A 25,583-nucleotide genomic window follows, 5' to 3' on the forward strand; every position below is an offset into this window, starting at 1 on the left:
TCATTCTTAATCCGTAGGGTTTAATATAGAGTTGGCCCACCCTTTAACAACCTCAACTTTTTTGGGAAGGCTTTCCACAAGGTTTAGGGTGTGTTTATGGGAATTTTTGACCATTCTTCTAGAAGCGCATTTGTGAGGCAGTGTGTCAGGCAATGATGTTGGCGAGAAGGCCTGGCTCACAGTCTCCACTCTAATTCATCCCAAAGGTGTTCTATCGGGTTGAGGTCAGGACTCTGTGTAGGTCAGTCGAGTTCCTCCACACCAAACTCGCTCATCCATGTCTTTATGGACCTTGCTTTGTGCACTGGTGCGCAGTCATGTTGGAACAGGAAGGGGCCATCCCCAAACTGTTCCCACAAATTTGGGAGCATGAAATTGTCCCAAAATGTTTTGATACGCTGAAGCATTAAGAGTTCCTTTCACTGGAACTAAGGGGCCAAGCCTAACCCCTGAAAAACAACCCCACACCATAATCCCCCCTCCACCAAACATTACACTCGGCACAATGCAGTCAGGCAAGACAGAGGATTGCTAGACAGAGAAGAGTGATTCGTCACTCCAGAGAATACGTCTCCACTGCTCTAGAGTCCAGTGGTGGCGTGCCTTACACCACTGCATCTGATGCTTGCATTGCACTTGGTGATGTGAGGCTGCAAGCCTAGGTGCTTGATTTTATACACCTTTGGCCATGGAAGTGATTGAAACACCTGAATTCAATGATTTGGAGGGGTGCCCCAATACTTTTGGCAATATAGTGTATATATTGGCAAACGATATATTCAGATAATGTCTTCCTCTGGCATTCCGAAGAAATTAATACGAGTGGAAAATATTTTCTCCCTTCTACAATGAGCTATCTGTTCCCTGCAGTGTCTTCTCCTAGCAGCAACAATTGCAGCCATATCGCAAAATGGGTTAAGATTTTTTTGGGTGTTAAATAATGGCACAATTGCCAGTAAATCAGGGGTCTCAAACTCAAACTGGCGGGGGGCCATTTCTGTGATTGACACCTCATGGGAGGGCCATATTAACATTCAAGCGCAAGAAAGCGCAACATTTCCGAAAATGTACTTTCCTTTGCATTATTTCTCACTTACTTTCATTAGGCCTACTAAAATATTTTTATACCTATACTATAAATATTTTATTTACCATACTAAATGTAAACAGCAGTGTCTCTCTCATTGTTACAGAGTGTAATATAATTATATAATACTATTACTAATATAATACTACTAATATACTAATACAATACTAATAATTGCAATAGTCTGGTGCAACTTCTCACATCCAACAAGGTGCATGGAATAAAAAAAAAAATAGTAATTTAGGAACAAAACCAGCAACACTTGTGGCGTGGAGGGGTCAGAAATAAACAAAAAACTGGAGCTATATATATCTATATATAACTTTATTTTGCTATAAAATAAAAATATCTCATTGTTACATACATTATTAGTTTTTAACATTTAGTGGTAGTATTTTCCCTTACTTTATGTTAGCTTAAATAACATTAAAATCTTGCACTGAACAACACTGTATTGAACAAATACAATCCCTGAATAAATTTGTGCACTCTTCTGTTTCTTGACAGACAAGTGGCAGTGCTTGTGCTCACACAGCTGAGACACATTTGTCCAAGATGCCGTTTGAACATCGGTAACGTTTAATGGTTGCATCGGACGTGTTTCGGTGGTTTTTTAAAGTCGAGTGCTTTTACTGTAATTTAGGCAAGCACGCTCATAATAGAAGCGACGCGGTTGAGAGCGCGGCTCATGGTTGCATAACAACGACAGACGCCACTGGAGCAAAAGCGCATTGGAAAGAAGGAAAATGTGGCGCGGCCGCTTATGTGACGCAATATGTGAATGCCCCATAGAACGGCGACTTTTTCTTTGCATATCAGACAGGTAGCAACTAGGGAATAATAATAATTTAGCGGGCCGGATTATGTTTTATTTTTTAGATCAGTTGCAGGCCGGGTAGAGGGGGAGGGCGGGCCGTAAATGGCCCGCGGGCGGCAGTTTGAGACCACTGCAGTAAACTGATGAGCGCAAATATTAGTAAATTGCATGATTCATTTAAATACTCTCCTAAATTTTGCGTCTGAAAGGGAAACACCTACAAATGCATATGCAATAAGGTCAGCCTCAGACCACACCTTTTTAGCGCTAATTTTGCGTGTCTTTAGTAAATCCCGACAGTAGTTTTTTTAACACCAAAAGAGGGTTTGCACTGGTGCAAGCTGTTAGTAAATCTGGCCCTTGGTCTGAAGATTAGGTATATGAGTGAATGGTTTCATTGAGCAATAAAAAAAAAAAATTGACATGATGTCCTTCATTAATCACAAAAGAGTAATCTATCTTCCTTTCATTCAAACAACAAATACAGGAAGATACAATTGTTGGCAACAGGAAGCTCCATTTGTGTTGAAAAGAGTGGGGTGACAATGAACTCACTGTTACAGAAATCTAAGATTGTATGCATAAGACGCCTTCCTCTAAAGCCTGCCAAATGCTTTCACTAATGGCTTGCAATTAGCGTGTCATGGCACGCACACAAGACATGCATTATCTTGATGAAATCCCAGTGAAAATGGTTTGATCTAGACAAAGGCGGATGATGTTATCGTGCTGGGGACCCGACCGGGTTTTTATGAAGTGTTGAGTGACAGAACCATGGCGCCACAGGATGAAGAGTTACAGCCCAAAGGACTGCTGGGGGCAGCTGCGCATTCGGTCCTGCCACATGATTTCCACAGAAGAGTCCACCCTTGGTGGCCTTGCCTTCTGTTCATGTTTGTATGTGTATGATTGGCTATACTGGGAGATTAATTCAAGTATGATCTGTAGCTCTCGGTCAGTGCAGAGGGAGGAATTCAAGTAACAGTATGTATGACAAAAGCATGCTGAGCTGCATTATACGATGTAGGGGTTATCAGATGAAGGCGAGTCTAAAACACAATCCTTGGTTCTTTCGATTGGTTTTTTAAAGTATTGATCACAGCTTTGCTAAGGTCAGTAATCTATCATTCACAGGGTTTCCAAGAATGTCAGACTCATGTTTTTCAGCTACACTTATTTTGTTGTAGTCAATCACTCAGATGTTTTGACCAGCATTTATAGCGAGTCTGAGGCAAAGCTGAGCTTTTCAGACCATTTCAAACAGCATAAACACTAGTTTGTTTTTAATCCTGAGTCTTTCAAAGAGTATTTCATCTTGACAAGTCATGAAAAAAGCCAGTATGCATTGACAGAAAATTAAATGCAACACATTTAGGTGGCTTGTATTCCAGTTGTAAAATGCTGAGATAATGTTGTTGTGTATGATATGTGCAGGGCAACAATTCACCTTTGGCTAGATTATTTTTTTTATTACAAAAGTCTAAACAATAAAACTAAATGTACTTGGTGAACCCTGCAATGTGAGAGAGAGAGAGAGAGAGAAAAAAAAATAGACATTTACACTATAGAGATGAAGCTCAGATAAGATATCTACTACTATAACGAATGGGAGAAAAAGGAATGCCTAAAACCCAATATGGCATCTCTAGTAAAATAAGTCCTGCCTTCCAAATAAAACAGCCAATCCCCAGCCTGCAAAGTCATTGTTTGATCTTGTTTGGCGAAACTGGCTGCATCCAAAATTGCATACTCTCTTTAGTAGGTACTTAGTTTGAACCACTAAAAAGTATGTTCTATATAGTATGAATGTGTGTAGAAGGTAATCTGGACATATTATATACGGCATGTGACCTACCAGCATCAGTTACGTTGTCCATTGTTTACACACTTCAGAATCTCATCGGAAGTAGTAGGTCTACCTTTTTGTCTACTTTTCTATGAGTACCGTGAGTTTCATATACTGTTTTTCGCCTATTATATAGAAGGAAATGCGATTTCGAATGCAGCCACTGCTCTTGGAGCTCCAGATAGAAACAGCCATAATATGGTTGCCATCGTGAAACTTGTGCTTAGCTTTCATTCTTTTTTTATTTTTTTTATACCTTAAGTTAAATGAAATTAGATAGGAGCTGCACTTGCATGACTAAAAATAGCTGCCCGAGTGCATTCCCAAGATGGGAACTGACTTGCTCTGAAAAGGGACTTTGGCTCTGAACCTGCACTTGAAGCGAAATTAAAATCAAGAGGGAATTGAGCCTTCAATTTATGGATTATCACTGCATTGCATTTTTTACTCCATGTCGTTGAGATGCAACATCCATTGTAAACTCTAGCATGCATGGGGCATAAAAGCACAAAAGCAAAAATGGTTTCCAATCTCAAAGATAACCTTGGCTTTGATAAACACACTCTGATTGCTTGTATAGCAATCTGGATTTCTCTATAATCAAAATGTACTTTTTCGAAGAGGATTACATGCTTACTGATTTTCTCTAAAATATTTTAGATCTGAATACAATTCTACTGTAAGATTATATATAGGTCAGATTTATGTGAACTAATATGAGGTGTAGCATGGGAGGGAATGCAAGGTGGGCCAAAACAAATCCCAAGGTTATTACTAAGAGCACAAGATGTGGTGTCCTTTAACTGTCAGAGATAACAGTATGTGTTGATGTATAATACTTAGGACAAAAACCTTTATGATCATAGTGAAATCCAATTTAAACTAAAAAAAACAAAAAAAACAAAACAAAAAAAAAAACATTATGACATTCTGTTTGTGGCATAAGTTGTGTATGTGAATGTGACCTACATTTGGAGCTCTGCGCTGTCTGAATAAATTATTATATGAAAGAGACTACTGACTTTTACTTGGGTGCAGTAGACATGGATTTTAAAGAGGATTACTCAAAGCTTAACAGGTTTTAAAACACCTAATCTAGAAAAAAAAAAAAAAAAAAATTACATAAGAGTCAGCTGGTTATGAGAGCAGGTTTGAGATTAAATAAAACTATTGAGATCACTACCAACGTAAATCATACTATGCAATTAATTTTCTTAGATAGTACAGTGCATTTTCATAATAAATTGAATAATCTCAATTCTTAAAGATGAAAATTATATTAGTTATATCACAATTAACTTAACAGGGATATATATATTTTTACAATATATATATCCCTTTACAACTTGTTTTGACGTTTTTGGTGATGTGAGCTCCAGGCCGTAAGCGGCCGTTCAGGGGTCATGTATGCGCCAAGAACTGCTTCATCTCGGCCAGTGCTTCGGGGATTTACCGCTGGCACTTATAGTGGTTAAACATGAGACATAATTCAATTTGAGTACATAAAACGGGCAATCTTTGGTCTTATTAATCTATTATTTGTTCCAGAGCAAGTCGAATTGTGCTATGTTAAATTTGATAATTAATGTTACCTTACACCCTTTATTTAGCATAATGGCTACAACTAGATGGGAAATACCAGACGAAGACTCTTTTCCGCTCTTCAAATACGTAAAACATTAAACTTTATAGACAGTGTTTTTTGAGTAAAAAATAAAACGCTTTACATTTTTTTTCAAACAGATCTTTATTTATCTTTGCATTGCATAGACGATATGTCCAAACTGTGTGTGCGCTTCTTTCATGAGGTGATTGATTGAGGTTTGACTGACAGTTTGAGGATCCAGTGGAGTTACAAGGTTTTGGCACAAACTCTTTAAAATCCTCTTCATTCGTTAAATATTTGTAAAAACCCACATACAAGCGTAAAGGGTGACCTATAGTTTTTTTTTTTTTTTTAAACAACTAATGCTTTACGATTGACTGAACTGTACAATTGTGTTTATTTGTTGTTCAATAAATATTATTTTATATAATTATGTCCATTAGTGCGTAATATGGATTAAGTGAAAGTTACATAAATACGCCATTAGATGGCGGCAACACTTTACAGGAGAATGAGTCTGTCAGTCACTAGAGACTTTTAAATTGAAAGGAACTTTTGCAAAGGAAGTTGTTTTAGCGCTGTGGTGTTATGGATGTTTTGGAAAATTCCGATAGCTGAAAAAAAAGGACAAATACAAGATCGCTTTCCTCAGCGGACATTCAAACTGACTTTTATTATGGATATAATATTATGGAGATCGACTTGAAGAATAAATGTAATGCAATATATCAGACAGGTAATACTCTCTCTCTCAGGCGATCTCTCTCTCTCTTTCTCTCTCTCACTCATACTGTACAAAATTCAATGAGTTTCAATGAAGCGACTGAACATTCCTTCGTTACTAGTTCTAAAGTGACGTTTTAGAATTAGTAACAGAGGCTTGGTCAAACTGTCAACTTGAGATTTGAATCCGTGGCGAAAGGAAGTAATGCTGCACGAAAGAGGGTTTTAAAGACACTCCATTGTTGTTTTTATTTGTTTACACACTCGTGCCGTTGAACTGTTGTATAACCCAATATCACACTCGTAGCCGTGCGATATGGCTGTATATCAGCATGCTGTGATTACCTACGGCACTCAGCCTGCGGCCTCATGCCTACGGACGAATCACAGCCGTGCTGATATACAGCCATATCCCATGACTACGAGTGTGATATTGCTCATATATACTGTTTGTTTCCGTTAGTTCCTGTTTCCCAACACTGTTTAGTTTTGGATTCTTTGGTTTCTAATTATGAACTTGTTTCTGTAGTTTAGTTCTCAGTGTATTTATACTCTCCGTTTGGATCGTGTCCTTTGTCGGTTATCATCATAATTTAGCCTGCTTAAGTAAAACCTGTCATCCAACGTATTCATTAAAGACATGGTTTGTTATTTGTGCCCCACGTTTGGATTTAGACAAACATACACATTACAAAAATAGCCTCTCTATTTAAATGTTTCAAATGAAACATTTTCTTGGGAATACTATTGTACATTTAATCCTGTTAAAATAATAAATAGGTATATTACACATTTTAAAACGCTAAAGATATGAACATTTACTTCAAGATAGTATATAATTTTCATGAAATTACAGGCAAAGACATATTCAACTTTAAAAGTTTCAGAGATGAAAAGGCACTGAATATTTTATGAATTTAAAAAAAATCACTGAAATGCGGGATGGTCAAATAAACACGCTTTCTTCAAAATCAATTTACATCAATCAATATCATGGCAAAACTTGTAGGTTACTTACAGCTCATTGTTTGTCTTTTCTCTCAGTGTAATTTCAGTTTAAAATAGACAGGCACGCACACCCTGCTACAACAATACCCAATTAAACAATGAAAAGTCTCTCAATTTACTTTGTGTTTCACTCCGTAATCCCAAAAGAAGTACTTCCTTTATTCTAATTGGTTCCAGAGCACCCATTCAAAACATCACCGCAATGGCATCTCTATTCCAAAGACAGCTGCAAAGCAAGATAAGTGGAAAGTATTACCTCCATAGCTCTAACATGATTTATAGTGTTGTTAAAATGTCTCAAAATATTGAAAGTGTTGTGGATACCAGATGCCTCCAAGAGAGCATCTTCAAACGATAAATTGCACAATTGCAGCAATCCAAGATGACTGGAAAAAAACTGCATGTACAATTAGAGGCAAGAGGTCACATAACAAAGTAAGTGCAGGCGAGAGATTTAATGGCACATAGGGACAAACAGTGATGACTGCAATGAAAAACCTAACGTTTGATCCATTTAGTTAATAATATATCACTGAAGCACTGGGATAAAAGCCTGTGATACTGATTTGGGCAGAATAAAAGCTGGTTTATATATATAAATCAGCTTTAATTGTGACTGTTTAATCAGTCAAAGTTTAACAAAACAGCACAAAAAAGGAAAACAATCATAAAAATAAAAATGAACCTTTCTTTTATCGTGCCTGGCAATTGGAAGTCATTCATCCAAGTCATCCGCAAACAGTCCCTGTGCATCTTTGATTGGATGGTATTCCATTCAATTAGCATGCTAATGAGGGCATCTTGTGTCTCATTGCGCTGAAGGCTCTGACAGGACAACACCAATTAGCATGAGCCACTATCAATTTACTGAGAGACAGAAAATGATTGGTGGGGAGGTATAAGGCCACAGAGCTGGACTTTTAGACAATGTGGGAATGCAATGAAAGGGGTCAAGAAAAGAGCTGATGCTAAACAGTTTTCTTCTTTGTTGTGATCACACTGCAGGATAGGGGATAGAATAGATTTAGCATATCAGAGAAACAGGAGGTTGTGCATTCACATTTAAGGTGCTTTGGATGTAGGATATTATTAATGATTTGATTAATATTTACATTTTCTTAAAGGATCTTGGGAGTCTCACATAACCAATATTTTATTTTTTATTTTTTTATGGTCATTCAAGCATTGTCCATCAATTTTTCACAAACCACAAAAGTGTTTCATGGACCTTCAATGGCGTCTGAGGTGAATAAACATGATCATTAAAATGCTTCAGCATTCAAAATCATCTCAGATTTGTCTCAAAGAAAGTACTTTATTTGAGTGTGGATAAAAGATATATAAACTAAAAGATTATGCAATAATAAATGAACAGAATCAGTTGTTTGACAAATTATTTGTGATTGTCACGATCACCATCGGCCCCTGTCAAGTTTCGACTACATTTCCCATCATCCCCCCTGCCGGTCACATGCTCACACTCCTCTCCAATCATCATCTGCGACATCCACCCTTGCACACCACACTGATCACCACACCCAGCTGCAGCTCATTTACAGGACTATAAAGGACTGTCACATACACCACCTCACCGCGAAGTCTTGATTACATTGTGTGTCATTTCCGAGCGTTTATATCCTGTTTACCTGTTGTTACTGTTCCTGTCTGTTACCCGTTCTTGACCCGTTGCTGCCTGTCCTGACCCTTGCCTGTTATACTGTTCTGTGAATGATATCCGCCTGTCCTGACCATTGCCTGTTTCCTGATTACAATTCTGCCTGTCCCTTGCTGTTCTCGTCTGATCCTGATTGACCCTGCCTGTATGACTATGACATTCCTAATAAAGCTGCAAATGGATCTTACCATGAGTCCGCATTCGTTACAGAAGACTTCGCCGCCACCACGATCCAGCAGCTTTCCCGGAGGATCTCTACACGGTATGGACATTAATCAATTGTTGTTGTGGAGTATGCAGGGCACACGATCACTGGAGGATCACATCACAGAATACCTGAACATTGCATATTATTCAGATCTGCCTGACTGTGCACTTATTGACTTTTTCTGCGAGGGTGTTAACCAACCACTCAAAGAACAATTAATTTGTGAGGGACCCCGTTCTTCTCTTAGTCATTTCCTGGACTATGTGTTATTGACTGTTGGTTCTCCGTTTATCGTGGGGGTCGCGGAGGAATGCGACACCGAGGTAAATCACGTAATGGCCGCCGCGCCAAAGGACATTCACAAAATGGCGGCTACCACCATAACAACACCGAGCCACATCTTCGATGATCACCCAGAATCACGGCACATCACTGGAGAACGGAGAGGATTGCTTTCCAGTGTGGCCGATCCATCGCTGATTTCAGCGTGAGCGGCTGGTATTCCCAAACATCAGCCGGCCGCTTCGCACTTCAGCCTGTCAGTCACTTCATTCTCAAGCCAGCCGGTCGCTACGCTCTCAAGCCAGCCGGCCGCTACACTCTCAAGCCCGGTGGCCGCTTCACCCTCAAGCCCGCCGGACGCTTCCCTCTCAAGCCCGCCGGACGCTTCCCTCTCAAGCCAGCCGGCCGCTTCGCTCTCAAGCACAGCGGTTGCAATGCACTCAAAGCTGCCGAGGGCAACACATTCTAATTCACCGGTTGCTACGCACTCAAGCGCCCTGGACGCGAGGGACAAGATGGCCGCTCCAGCCAGTGAGACCGTTCCAGAATCCGCTCCAGCCAGTGAGTCCGCTCCAGAGCCTGCTCCAGCCAGTGAGTCCACTCCAGAATCCGCTCCAGCCAGTGAGTCCGCTCCAGAATCCGCTCCAGCCAGTGAGTCTGCTCCAGCCACGCATGCGCTTCCTGTCAGTCCCGTCATGGCCAGAAGGGCTGTGCTCACATTCTATGTTCTGGCTGTTTTGCGGGCCTGGAGGATGCACTCAGGCTTCTTTGACCATGGACCAGTTTGCCAGCCCGAGCCCGCTGCCGTCCCGGAGCAGCCCGAGCCCGCTGCCGTCCCGGAGCACCCCAAGCCCGCTGCCTTACCGGAGCAGCCCGAGCCCGGTGCCTTCCCAGAGCTGTCTGCTCTCCCTGATACGGCCATGGAGGCCGTCACCGAACCGCCCGCTCTCCCTGATACGGCCACAGAGCAGCCTTGGTCGGCCCTGCCACTACCGCCTGGACCATTTGCTCTAACGCTGCCGCTCCGGTCATCTGCCCTGCTGGCGCCACCCGAGCTCCTTGCCCATGAACCCGCCAATGCCTCCCTTGATTTCCCCAAGAACTTTTTTTGGGGGGGGCAGTATACCTAGGGGTGGGGAGCTGGGGGGTGGGGACCCTGCCCAGCCACTGCTGTCATGGCCATTCATGGACTGTAGGCCACTAGGGCCATATATGGACTCTGACCCCCTGGGGTCACCCATGGACTCTGCCCTGCCGCGGCTGTCTAAGCCCCCTAACCTGCCGTGGTTACCCAAGCCGCCTGACCTGCCGTGGCTGCCCAAGCCGCCTGACCTGCCGTGGCCGCCTGACCTGCCGTGGCCGCCTGACCTGCCGTGGCAGCCTGAGCCACCTGACCTGCCGTGGCCGCCTGAGCCACCTGACCCGCTGTGGCTTTCTGACACTCCTGACCCGCCGTGGCTGCCCGTAGCACCTGACCTGCCATGGCTGTTCTGGAACCTGCATTGGAGATTCCGTTCCTGTCAGCTGTTTAATCTCCAAAGCACCAACCCCTCCCTTATTGGTGTCATCTACGGCGTGAGGTCGCGCCTTCCGGGAGGGGGGCGTTATGTCACGATCACCGTCGGCCCCTGTCAAGTTTCGACTACATTTCCCATCATCCCCCTGCCGGTCACATGCTCACACTCCTCTCCAATCATCATCTGCCACATCCACCATTGCACACCACACTGATCACCACACCCAGCTGCAGCTCATTTACAGGACTATAAAGGACTGTCACATACACCACCTCACCGTGAAGTCTTGATTACCTTGTGTGTCATTTCCGAGCGTTTATATCCTGTTTACCTGTTGTTACTGTTCCTGTCTGTTACCCGTTCTTGACCCGTTGCTGCCTGTCCTGACCCTTGCTTGTTATACTATTCTGTGAATGATATCCGCCTGTCCTGACCATTGCCTGTTTCCTGATTACGATTCTGCCTGTCCCTTGCTGTTCTCGTCTGATCCTGATTGACCCTGCCTGTATGACTACGACATTCCTAATAAAGCTGCAAATGGATCTTACCATGAGTCCGCATTCGTTACAGTGATGTTCCTTATCTGTAGTGATGTAAAAAAGTACACACATTAAGTAAAAGTACAAAAACACTAATAAAATATTACTCCAGTAAAAGTATACTTTTGAATTTGAATGTACTTTTAAGCTTAACTGCTTTAAATACAAATATAATTTCACTCACCTATTGTTGGCAATCAAATCAGCGCAGCGGTCGCAGTTCAAAACTAATATCACATTATTCACGAAATGTACGTCTCTGTGATAATTGGCTAATATACCAAGGGAGGCTAGCCTCCCCTGCGATGTATCTTTTCTCAGGCACTTAATGTAAAGCACTTGATGGTGATTGGCAATTGTTTTTACAAACCCTTCCCTTCCCCTTCTCTATCCTCTTCATGAAGGAACAGCAGTGCTTTCGATTTCAGTAACATATTATGGTGTTACAGCGGTGAAATTACAAACAAAAAATACACACTCTGAGATATGAAAATGAAACGAATAACTGTGAATTAAATCATCCTTTCTCCCATTTTCTAGTCAAAATTTTGGGTAGGCTGTGCCTTGCCTCCCCTGATGAGCCGCCACTGGGGGCAAACCACTTTCTTCAATATTTTGAATTTGATTTAATGATTAAAAGTAGGAGGCACTGATTGATGAGCCATGCTTTTATATCACCTGAAACTGCTATGGCAGCAAAGAAGATAATTTGCATTATTATAATGTTATTTATCATTTTTACCTATTCACATTAAAGAAAAAAAAAAAAAAGGAAAAAAGAAAAAGCTCATTCATGATTCCCACAGGTTAATTGAAAAGAATCAGTTCATTCATGAATCAGACATCTCTTTTGTGTCTTAGAGAGGATGTCAATTTCTTCAGTTTGAAATAGCATGGAAAAAAATTATATTTTTTTAGGACAGGTAGTGGAATAAAAAAGTATAATATAAGCATAAACAATAAAAAAGTCAGCAACATAAATAAATGTACATTTAAAAATGTTAGCTGGGACATTTTCTAAACACGTTCCACTTCTTTTGTTATGCATATTAAGATTTATGACGAATAAACTAAACCCAAAGCCCCCTATTTCAAAGAAGAGCTATAAGTTCATCCATAGAAATTCCATTTCTACTTTTCAAACATGTGCTTAGTGTTATGCAAAGCATCCCGAAGCCATTTGCAAAACTCCATCCTGAGTCCTCTCTGCCTATTCACTTCAAATCACAGTCTCATCAGTTCTTCTTTTTCTCCCATTGAACTACTTTCCAAACATTATGGCCAGACTGCTGATGATAAGGGAAATAATTATTCCAATGAACTTATGCCATTTCTCTCTTATAAGTTTTGCAGGAGAGATTTCGATAGCTGCAGTGGTGCAGGTCAGAGCTTACTTTATTGGGCTGAAATGTCACAGGAGGACTGGCATTTAGGTTAATGAAGAAAATTATTGTCTGGTTAAAAATAACAGGACACATGGTCATCGGATCAGGGCCTCTGACCTACAGGATGCTATACAAAGCAAACGATACACTGGCAATATTTAAATGTATTAACCTTTACTGTTGCGCCATTTGCATCTTGTACAATTATCTGAAACTAAAGACGCTGTCAGTTTAAGTTAAAATTAACCGAAAGTTGCCTTAAAGTTACACAGAGTAATAAGCAAGGTGATCCTGATGTGTTAAATAGTTTAGTCATAACTTCAGACAAATTACAATATAGTCACACAAATCCAAAATGAACCTGTCAGAATGAGTAAGGCGCTCTACATATCTGGAAACTTGAGCAGAACACAAGAGCTATATTAAGGTTAAATAAGTTAGATGAGTTATATCTCACATTATTGGAAATGCCATTTGAATGCATAACTCAGACTCAGTGTACATTGTAAATGAGATGCAGCAGAGAGGTTTTATGCAAGACGTGGTGTGCAAACTGCTCAAATACCAACCTCTTGTTGAGTGAATTAACAGTCTAGGATAAGTCTCAATTCTGCATTCACTGGCGGGGACATTTAAACTGAAATATTCTCAACAACTTCAAAGAGTTCCAGTAAATCATATGTCAGTTAAAATATAAACAAAACAAGATAGCACCCTTTACCAAGAAAAAATAATTTTCTTTTCTGTTAAAATGCTTGTTATTGCTATATAAAATACTGTACTCGAATATTTGGGCTCATAAAGAAGAATATTTGAATATTTGTTTATTAAAATTCCGTGAAATATATATATTTTTTTTATTCGTTAAGTTTTTGTCACCATTTCCGAACAAGCTTACAATGAGGCAATATATACACAATAAGCTTACGGTATATATTATGGTTTCCTTTAGTTGAAAACATTAAACAATATGTCTAATCAAAAATATAAAGAACAAAAGCATTTAAAGGGATAGTTCACCCAAAAATGAAAATTACCCCATGATTTACTCATCTTCAAGCCATCCTAGGTGTATATGACTTTCTTATTTCAGACGAATACAATCTGAGTTATATTAAATAATGTCCTGGCTCTTCCAAGCTTTGTGAATAGAGGATGAGATTTTGAACCAAAAAAGTGCAACCATCCATGATAAAAGATAACCACACAGATCCGGAGGGTTAATAAAGGCCTTCTGAAGCGAAGTGATGCATTTGTGTATAGTGTATAGAAAAATATACATATTTAAAACTTTAAAAACTAAAATAACTAGCTTCCGACAGACGGCCGTACGCACGTCGATTCATGCCAAAAGCTGACATGATGTAGGAGTAGTGTAAGTTTTGACGTTAAACAGCTAGTAAGATACTCTTCCGCATCATTAGGGCCTGAGCACCGATGGTGTGAGGACCCTATTGGAATTGCTCAGCCAATTATTCTTCTTCTCCAAAATGAATCGCATTTTTAAGGGCTTAAACATTCTCAAAAACTCATGAAACTTTGCACACACGTCAGAAGTGGTGAAAATTTACATCTGATATGGGTTTCAGAATTAGGTGTGGCAAAATGGCTCGATAGCGCCACCTACAAAATTTCAATTAAGCACCCTTCGTGCTACGTTTCACGTACAGTTATGAAACTCGGTAGACAGATGTAACAGCCCAATACCTACAAAAAAGCCCCTGGGGGGAAAAGTTTGTAAACCCAACAGGAAGTGAGATACTTTGAAATTTCTCTACAAAATTTTGGCAGTTTTTGCCATTTCCACATGTTGTACTTTAACGAACTCCTCCTAGAGCTTAAATCAGATCAACATCATATTTGGTCAGTCTAATCTAATGGCCTTTGAGACGTTAAATTGCGAAGACAAAGTTTGATGTTTCGCCATGAAACAGGAAGTTGTTGTAACTTGGGCATACAATGTCTGATCTGCTCCAAACTTCACATGTTTTATTAGAGTCCTGACCTGAAGACATCTATATGACAATATTCAGTTACAGTCATAGCGCCACCTGGGGGCAACAGGAAATTACATGTTTTACACTGTGATTAACTCCTCATAGAGATTAAACCAGATCAACATCATAATATGGCCAGTCTAATCTTAAGGCCTTTGAGATGTTAAATTGCAAAGATCTTGAGTTTTCGTTGAAGGGCGTGTCCATGGCGGACCGACAAAGTCTGATGTTTCGCCATGTAAGGTGAATCACTTTTTTGAGGGCCGAAACATACTTGAAAACTCATGAAACTTTGCAGATGCGTCAGAAGTGGTGAAAATTTACGTCTGATATAGATTTCAGAATTAAGTGTGGCGAAATGGCTCAATAGCGCCACCTAAAAAATTTCAACGAAGTGCCCCTGACACTACGTTTCACGTACAGGTATGAAATTTGGTACACACATCTAACAGCCCAATACCTACAAAAAAGTCTCTTGGAGTGAAATCTGAAAACCAACAGGAAGTCAGATATTTTGAATTTTCTTTGCAAAATTTGTGCAGTTTTTGCCATTTCCAGACTTTGTACTTTAACGAACTCCTCCTAGAGCTTTAATCAGATCAACATCATATTTGGTCAGTCTAATCTAAAGGCCTTTGAGACGTTAAATTGCGAAGATCTAGAGTTTTCGCTGAAAGGCGTGTCCGTGGCGACCTGGCAAAGTTCGATGTTTCGCCATGAAACAGCAAGTTGTTGTAACTCGGGCATACAATGTCTGATCTGCCCCAAACTTCAAATGTTTTATTAGAGTCCTGAGTACATCTATATGACAATATTCAGTTACAGTCATAGCGCCACCTGCAGTCAACAGGAAATGACATGTTTTACACTGTGATTAACTCCTCATAGAGACTTAACCAGATACACATCAAATGTGATCAGTCTAATCTTAAGACCTTAGCAATTTTAAATATCAAAGATCTTCAGTTTTCGCTGAAGGGCGTGTCCATGACGGACTGACAAAGTCTGATGTTTCGCCATGAACGATGAAGCTGTTGTAGCTGAGGCATACTATGTCTGATCTGCTCCAAACTTCACATGTGTGATAAGAGTCCTGGCCTAAAGACATCTATATGACAATATTCAGTTAGCCATAGCGCCACCTGCTGGCAACAGGAAATGGCATGCTTTACACTGTAATTCACTACCAGATTCACATTTCATTATGCCACAAAGTACCAAACATGCTAGAAACAAGTTAAATCATGCAACACTTGGCTGAGTGCTAATTTATGCGATTAACGGCACTAAAGAAACAGTAAGTTGTTGTAACTCAGTCATACAATGTCCAATTTGCTCCAAACTTCACATGTTCGATAAAAGTCCTGGCCTGAAGACATCAACATAGCAATATTCAGTAAGTGTGGCATTTCAAAATGACTTTGGCATAATTCTCCTGTATTCACTCGCTTACATGCATGTCGCCCACTGATCACTGTTCCTAAGGCCAACATGTGGCGGTGAACCCGGGTGCGAGGGCCCTTTCATCGCTGCTTGCAGCTTTAATTCATTATTAGTATTCCTTTATTTAACCAGGGGAAGTCATATTGAGACTATAGTCTCTTTTTCAAATGATCCCTGGCCAAGAAAGGCAGCACTTAAAATGCATCAGCACCCCATAAACCATACTACAACACCTAACAAGGACAAAAGTTAAATACAACAACAAACAAAATATGACACAATAACATAACCAGGGCAGGCAGAAAACAGAACAGAACAGAACAGAACAGCAACCTATATATAATCATACTTATAGTTGAAGGTTTCTGCGACATATAATTTAAAATTATTATGTGGGATTATATTGCCTAGCTTCAACTGTTTCTGCAAAGCATTCCAGGTTGAAGGGGCATTGTAACGGAAGGCAATTTTACCAAATTCAGATTTTACAGCAGGTACAGTAAAAAGAATGCTATTTCTTGACCTGAGATTGCATCTATTGTTTTCTACCAAAGAAAAAACTGATAAATAAGAAGGCAACAATCCTATCACTGCCTTATAAATAAAAATAAGCCAGTGATGCTGTCTACAAATTGAGAGTGGAGGCCAACCTGATAAACTGTACAAACTATAATGATGTGTAAAATACTCAGCTTTAGTAACAAAGCATAAAGCAGAATGGTAAATAGAATCCAGTGAGCATAAAACAGACTTTGCTGCATGCATGTACAGAATATTTCCATAGTCTATAACAGATAAAAATGTAGCAGCAACAAGTTCCTTTCTTACTTTTAAATTAAAACAAGCCTTATTTCTTATTTCATTATGGGTAGAGATGATCTGGTTTTCTGTAGGTTTTCAGAAAGTGTTCTGTAACATGTGAATCTACTCTATTTAAGTCCTAATTGCAAGTATCTTGTTGAGTGATATACAAGATTTAAAAATAAATAAATAAAATAAAATACCTTTTGGGTGTCAGTTGCCAGTTGCAGAAGAGAAGGTGATGCTATGGACTGAAGGGATCCAGGGGCTCTGACAGGACTGTGGAGGCTGACATAAGCAACTGCCCTGCTCTGAAGAACCACCGCGTTTTCCTGTACAGAGACACGGAACACAACTGTCTGCTGCCAACTGATGAAATGCCAGAGCGTTGATTGATATTTTGACATAAAAGCCTGAATAACCCCCAGTGAGACACTACAATTTTATGAAATCAGCATTGTGAATAATAGGAACCATTATTGTCTTATTCATACTCAAAAACTATAATTGTATTGTGACATTATTTGGGGCTTTTTAAGATTAATGATGACGTTTCTATTGTACTGATTAGAATAAAGTCCTTTGCCGAACAGAATAATTTCATTAACACTCCAAAATCATCCATCTGTCTGATTGAATCTTCATGGCTTGCTGATCATGTTAGCAAGCTTTTGTACGGCTGCTCAAGGCTAATCTGTACTATTTTTGTTTTTCCTCCTTCACTTGAGCTGTCAAACCGAGGAAGAGGAAAAGATAGTGCTTATGACCTCCTGCTAAACTCAACTTTGGGTGTTGCCAGAGATTTCTATAAGCTATATTGTTTATGTTGTGTCAAAACAAATCAAGTAGAATTTTTAAATATAAATATGCAAGTTATATACATAAATTGTAGACTACAATATGACCCAGATGCCATGTAGGACTAATACTCATTCGTCTTGTTATTACACCTGATTTAATGAGGCAATATGATAACAGGCTGATTTCCATGTTGAAATTAATTGAGGATATTCAAATACCTGTAGGTGGAATAGTCCAACTGCAAAAAATTACCTACACAATTAACTGCAGTTTCCAGCTGAAATGAACAGTAGTGGCTGTAAATGGCAAAAACTTTTTTCGTTTCCACACAAATTGTGATTACAGGGGCAGATTATCTATTATGGAAGACTTATTTTTTGCGTGCTTCCTTGCACCATACTATGTTATGACCTCAAAACACTTTTACCATAGTGTAGGATTTGTAAACAAATTCACTGTTATGCATCACATAACCAGATCCATATGTACGGCTTTTCTGACGTAGTAAACTTGCTTGGAAGCTCACCTGGTACAGCACTGCAATGCAGAGTGTTTGGCCATGAGTTCTGTAAATCTTGAGTAACGGTAAAATAGCTCAAGGACTCGTACAAGCAAGTGAAAATAGCATGGTTGCTTCAGCAAATGTGTTTTTATGTCATTTTTGCTTTTGTTATCTAGTGTAGGTGATACATTATTTTTAAGAGTAATAAAGCCTTAACCTTTTAGCACCACTCACCCGACATTCATTTCCGATCTGACACAATATGTCCAACAGCTAACATAATAAAACTAATTGCTAAAATCAAATTCATTGGTTTTAATTCCACTCACTGGACGTTTCACTTTGAAAGTGTTGCGAAATGTGCAAGAAGCAATGTAATATCATTTAGCAGAAATGTCACCATAGAGATGTGGAATAGTCAAATATTACCTTTCCCCACTCATATGAGCCGATGTTGCCCAGTGAGGTTCCCCCCCAAGAACAGAAGACAATGGTGCGATCGGGCAGCCAGCCTGCGCGGGTTTGAGCCGCCATGGAGGCGATGATCTGAGTCATAACTGCAGAGCCGTTCCCCCAGTCCGCCAACGCACCTTCGTACCAGCTGCCATGACGACTGCCAACCAGTACATATCGATCTACAAGGGGAAACAGAGCAGGAACACTTACACACAAACAAGAAACAAACAAACACTCACACACCAACAAACATGTTCACACAGGCAGAGGGTCAATCAACTGTGGGGTAAAGACTATGTGCAGTGTATGTAGACAATGAATATTTTTTTTTTTTTTTGTTTTCTATTTTAAACTATTTCTTAAATAGATTTCCTGTCATCTGGATCCTTATGTTCCATAGGAAATGTCTTAAATATGCAGGTGGATTTTAAAAGAAACTTGTTAATTGTGTACTTTACTAAAACAGTGTAAAAAGAATGTGGTAAAGCAGCTATTTCTACTTAATATGGTCCTAAAATTTAGTTTGGTTGGAGTAACGTATGTGTCATTGACGAATAAGGTTTTTTTAAAAGCGTTAAAAAAAAAAAAAAAAAAAAAAAAAAAATATATATATATATATATAATGGAGATCTACTTAATTTTGTTTTATTAAGTGTTAACAATGAGATTATGTGGTTTTTATAATCAATTAACACTGCTTTTGTCATTTTTTTACAATATGGACAAAATTTGTCACCAAATAAGTCATTCGGTTTAACCAAAAATTTTTACCGAATGACACTTTTAGGTTTTTTTTCAAGTTAAAAGAGAGTTAGTTATTTTGCTTCACGATCATGTGGTCCTTTATAGGTGTCTGAATGATGTCACATCCTGTCACATGATACTGACCGCATGACTTGATCCAAAATGGTCCCTTTGTATTGGTTACTCCAAATTAGAGCCCTGCGCGGGACTGTTTTCTTCATCCCGCTCCCGCCCGCGCCCGCCGAATTTCTGACCATTACCGCCCGCTCCCGCAACGTATGTGTTACACTCCCGCCCGCTCCCGCAATATGTGTGTCCACTCCGGCCCGCACCCGCAAAACTCTGAGAATTTATTCACGCACAATAATAGAGATGCATTGATTTTGACATCAATGAAATAAATTTTTCTGGACATTGTTTCTCATAACAACACAATGACTTCTACACATAATTTTAATACCATTTTGCATTATGTTGATATATATATATATATATATATATATATATAAAACATTTATTACATGTTTAGATATTTTAATCACAAATGAAATGGCTGTATTGGCCTTTCGACTATTAAACCGAATGACCTTTTGACATTTCAAAATCTTGAAAATACCTTTAAATGTAGCAAAATATAATTAAAACCTTTTGGATTCAATAAAAGAGATCTAGCTGTACTACCTTACATACTTTGGATGTCATAGCTTTGTTTTGCATTATTATTAAGGCCTATAGACAAAAAAAAAATTACCTGTCATGTCACTGACCCATATATTAATGTTGATTCAGTGAAGTTAAATAAAATGTATGACTTGAAAAAACAATTAAAATATATATTACCACATGACGCACAATTTTAGGTTAACATTTGCACTGCATATACAATAAAAAGTTTAAGGTTGAATTACAATTATTTATGTATAAAATCTATATTATTTTCACATTCCAACATGTACAATTTTAAATCAAATTATTTGAAACCATAGTGGACGTTATCGAGTGCACTCAATGAATCCCATAATGCACCACTATAATGAGTGTACAACTGATGTGCACTCAACAGCTAGAGAATAGCTATAATGCACTGTAAGGGTCACCGCCGAATGAATTCCTGTCTCGCCAAAAGATGACGCCCACAGCTGAATCATCCATCCATTTTCCAAACCACTGGTCTAATGTGGGTACAGCATAATATCATACAGACTATAAATTCCTTTTTAATTGATTATTACATAGTTTAATTAAGGTTTGTACATAGTTTCCACGCCAGAGTTCAAGATAAATCAGACTATGCAAAAGTGGCAGCCCTTCCGACGCATTCAGTGTCCGAATTCGCTCTCTCGTTTTCCTTCACTCCTTCAAGTGGACTATATTAGTGGACTTATGTAAGGAATAGTGAATGAGGGAATGGGGGAGATTTCGAACACAGCCTTTGACTCTGGTAAGTGCATCCATAGCAAACTGGTGGGAGTGGCCTTGGACAGCAACATGCCCAGTGCATTATGGGTATTGAGGTTTTACCTACCTATTTGGCAGAAGGGTGTCACGGTTTGAGTTGTTTCGTTCTGTTTAGTTCATGTTTAGAGTGCTTTTCTTTGATCACATGTTCCCCTTTGTTCTCAGTTTCCCGCCACTTGTTTGTTGTCATGGTTTCTGATTTGATTAGTGTTTGAGTTCAGCTGTGTCTTGTTAGTTAGTCTCTTTAGATCCTTCTGTTCACCTTGTATTTAAGCCCTGTGTTTGTTCAGTTCCTTTGTCAGTTCTCTGTTGCGTATAATTTGTTGTTCTGTTCTGGTTACGCGAGTTTCTGCTTTGTTACAATAAAAGTACTGCTGCAATTAGATCCATCAATCTCATCCTTTGCTGCAACCAACTGTTACAAAGGGAAGACAACAATCTTTTTTTTCCCTGTTTTCTCTAGCCAGGTAGCACCAATTTCACTTTTTTCTTTTACTGTACAGGCACCCAAGTCTTATTGAAAGCCCATTTTGTCAGCGAAGTACCAGTTTAAAATAGAAAACAGTAATTTTAAATTGTAATAACATTTCACAATATTACTGTATTTTTCAATTAAATAAATGCATCCCTGGTGAGCATAAGAGTTTTTTTTTTTTTAATTATTATTTTATTAAAAAACCTCACCGACCCCAAACAGTAATGTTTTTGCACAGCAGAAAGTCATACTATATGCACACATGATCACTGTGGCCAGAGCAAAGTTACACTTTTTCCTGATTTAAACACACTCTGCCTTACATACACAAAACAAAATCCCCCACACACATCCCCACCAGAAAAGAAGCAATTTCTCATGTAATTAGCCCTGGGCTATAAGTGGCACTGGGTCACCTTTGACTGACAGCTAGCGAGGGTAGAAACAGACTCATCGAACTGACAAGAGCCAAGAACTAAAGAACATTGTAACCCACCTGTACTCGAGTGCCGCAGCGGTCTTAAGGGAAGTTATTAAAATTACATCAAATGATAAACAAGACAGCCAACTGCCAGATAAATGAAAGGTAAACACATTATAAAAAGACAAAAGTCAAGGAGAAGAACGCCTCCGTATGATTTGTGATATGTAATTAGTGACTGGGCGACCAATTATGACAGGAAAAGAGGGCTGTAAATCTCGAAAGTAAATCATGGAGGACTTAAATGCATAGACACAGTGACTTTTACAGTCATAGGGGCGGGGGTGAAAGATTAAACGCTTTCATTACATCCGATGTATGATTAAATCAACCTGAAGGTGAAAATAGTGGTCCGCAATTAAAAGCCTATTTTCGGCAGCCAAGTGACCTGCATTTGGACAGTGGTGCAAGACGTTGTTTTAAGAGATTAGTTTGTCATAGCGCAAGGAGGAAAAAGGGCTGGTTCAGCACGTGGGCTCAGATTTGGCTTTATTCACCCCCCGGACTCTTACTTTTTCAGCGGATGAAGAAGAGAATGCTTAGATTGCACTCCTGTTTCACTCTACTATCACGAATACAATAAAGCACTGTGACAAAGTACTGTGTCTTTGTTATGTCAGACCGAAGAGCACAGCAGTTTAGGACCATGCCTTGGACACACTGCCAATATTGCGCAGTTAAAATGTGATGTGATTTGTAATTTAAATTAAATAATCCTGCATTAACAATGACAAAAAGCCCTTTGGGTTTGTAAAATGATAATTTGGTTTTATGTAAGAGCTGTCTTGGTTTTGTGCTGACCTACCTGGATTTGTCTTGCCTTTGAGATATCCCATAACATTGGACACTGTCTTGAAAGATGCTTGGTTTTCAATGGTGAGATTTATGATTTTTCTTGCTGAGGAACAAACAGAAATTTCAAAAGAATTAGTCAGGGGCATGAAATATTGACAAAAACATAGCTCTAAGAAAATGGCAAAGAGATGGAGAGGCTGTGTCTTTAGTCTATCCAAAAGGAAAAATAATGTGTCATTGTTTTTCAGTTTTAAAATATTGGTACTGAATTCAACACTAAATATATTTTTATTTAATTAAAAATGTATAAAATTAAAGGAGGTATTACTAAAGTTTAACAACAACAATAAATCATTCAAAATTAAAACATGCATTTTACATATTATGCAAAAATCAGATTTTCTTTTATTTACAAAAATAATGTGCTAATAATTTTGTGCTTATGTTTTGATAACATTATTAAAGACTAAATAACTTTGAAAAAATGTTCTAGTAACATTACTGGAAGAACATTTGTTTAACTTTGAGAGAACCTTGCCAGAATGTTAGCCAAAGTTCTGAGAACATTCCCTGTTAGTTGGGTTTAAACTTTGAAATGTCAGTCTTATTCGAAATCTTAACCACTTAAGTATATAATCAACATTTAAACATTAAAGGTGCCGTAGAATGAAAAATTGAATTTACCTTGGCATAGTTGAATAACAAGAGTTCAGTACATGGAAATGACATACAGTGAGTCTCAAACACCGTTGTTTCCTCCTTCTATTGTAAATTTGATTTGTTTAAAAGACCTCAGAAGAACAGGTGAATCTCAACATAACACGGACTGTTACGTAACAGTCGGGATCATTAATATGCAATATTTGCATACGCCAGCTCATGTTCAAGGCATTACACAAGGGCAGCCAGTATTAACGTCTGGATGTGCACAGCTGAATCATCAGACTAGGTAAGCAAGCAAGGACAATAGCGGAAAATGGCAGATGGACCAATAATAACTGACATGATCCATGTTATTTTTAGTGATATTTGTAAATTGTCTTTCTAAATGTTTCGTTAGCATGTTGCTAATGTACTGTTAAATGTGGTTAAAGTTACCATTGTTTCTTACTGTACTCACGGAGACAAGACTGCCGTTATTTTCGTTATTAAACACTTGCAGTCTGTATAATTCATAAACACAACGTCATTCTTTATAAATCTCTTCAACAGTGTGTAATGTTAGCTTTAGCCATGGAGCACCATCAAACTCATTCAAAATCAAATGTAAACATCCAAATAAATACCATACTTACGCGATTAGTCATGCTGTATGATGAACACTGTGTAAAGATCCATTCTGAGGGTTATATTAGCTGTGTGAACTTTGTTTATGCTGTTTAAGGCAGTCGCGAGCTCGGGGGCGGGGAGCACAAGAATTTTAAGTGGCCACAGCCTGAATCGGCGCATATTTAATGATGCACCAAAGTAGGCATTTAAAAAAAAAAACGAATTAAAAAACATCTATGGGGTATTTTGAGCTGAAACTTCACAGACACATTCAGGGGACACCTTACATCTTTTGAAAACTTGTTCTACGGCACCTTTAAGCTTTGAGTAATAATAATAGTAATAGTAGTAATAATAATGCATTTTATTTCTAGGCACTTTTTATGATTCTCAATAAGGACACCTTATAAGCAAATGAACATATTAAACATAAAACAACAAAAGGCCACCAGTTTGCCCTAAAAACACAGAAGCCCTAAATGCGAGCTTAAAAACACCATAAACAATAAAAAATACATGGACAGTCACAAAAAGGTACATTTTGAGACAAGACTTAAAAACAGAAAGATTTTGTATATCCTGTGGATCCAAGTTTCATAGAAGAAGGCCAGCGTAGCTGAAATCTCGAGACCCGATGGAACTCAAATTGATGTGTGGAAGAACTAAAGTGAATTCAGAAGATGATCTAAGAGTGTGGGTTGGAGTGTATAGTTGGAGTTATAGTGCAGTGCCTTATAGTTTAGCTTTGGAGCACAGGGGAAACGTATTCTACCGAAGGAGATCTGAAAATTATTTGTGCAGTTAAGTTCTGGACTAACTGAAGTTTATGTAAGAGCTTGAGAAGAAGACCATAAAGAAGAACATTACAGTACTGGAGCATTACAATGCATGACGTGACTAGAGCATGGACCATAAAGGCAGAAATTGAATGTTATGTATATGGAAGTAGGCTATCTGAGTAACATTGTTAATGTGTGCTTCAAATGAAAGAGTATTATCAAAGATAACAGCTAAGCTTTTGACCTGCATAGAGAGGGAGACTGGAGAATCATCGATACACAGAGAAGCCATTAGACTTTTCCAGATTATTTTTGAACCCATCAAGATAATTTCTGTTTTGCTCCTATTAAGTTTAAGAAAAATACTTGAAAACCAGGACAGACAATTAGAGAGACAAACAGAAGTAGGCTTAGAGGACAAGTAGAGCTGGGTATAATCAGTGAAAATGAATGCCATATTTTCTGAAAATGCTTCCAATCGGAAGTAGATAAATGATAAATAGCAGAGGGCCCAAGACTGATCCCTGAGGGACACCAGAAGTGATTTGGGATGTCTTTGATCGAAACTGCCATAATTGCACAAATTGAGTGCAAGATTTAAACAAAGCCAAGGAAGTACCAATAATTCCTACACATTCCAACCTATCTAGTAGGATATTGTGCAAGATAAGGTCAAACGCTGCAGTTAAATCAAGAATTATTAATATAGATAGAAGACCCGAGTCAGCCACTACCAGTAAGTCATTAGAAATTGCAACAAGGGCAGTCTCAGTACTGCGATGCAAATGAAAGCCAGATTGAAACTGTTCATATAGATTTTTGTCAGAGAGATGGTCATGTAACTGAGCCACAACAACCTTTTCCAATAGTTTAGATAAAAACAGCAAGT

General features: G+C 38.8%; 1 protein-coding gene across 1 annotated transcript in view; it reads right to left on the reverse strand.

Annotated features, from left to right (window-relative positions):
* The window catches only part of LOC137021626 (inactive N-acetylated-alpha-linked acidic dipeptidase-like protein 2), a 243,516-nt gene that overhangs the window by 96,836 nt on the left and 121,097 nt on the right, over positions 1–25,583 (reverse strand). Inside the window, exons 7-9 of the mRNA XM_067388346.1 lie at positions 22,657–22,749; positions 18,667–18,872; positions 17,138–17,266 (exon numbers count right to left, since the gene is read on the reverse strand). Of these exons, the coding sequence (XP_067244447.1) occupies positions 17,138–17,266; positions 18,667–18,872; positions 22,657–22,749 (428 nt within the window). The remainder of the gene's footprint in view (positions 1–17,137; positions 17,267–18,666; positions 18,873–22,656; positions 22,750–25,583) is intronic.

The sequence above is a fragment of the Chanodichthys erythropterus genome, chromosome 6 (assembly GCF_024489055.1).
Source record: "Chanodichthys erythropterus isolate Z2021 chromosome 6, ASM2448905v1, whole genome shotgun sequence".
Lineage (NCBI taxonomy): Eukaryota > Metazoa > Chordata > Actinopteri > Cypriniformes > Xenocyprididae > Chanodichthys > Chanodichthys erythropterus.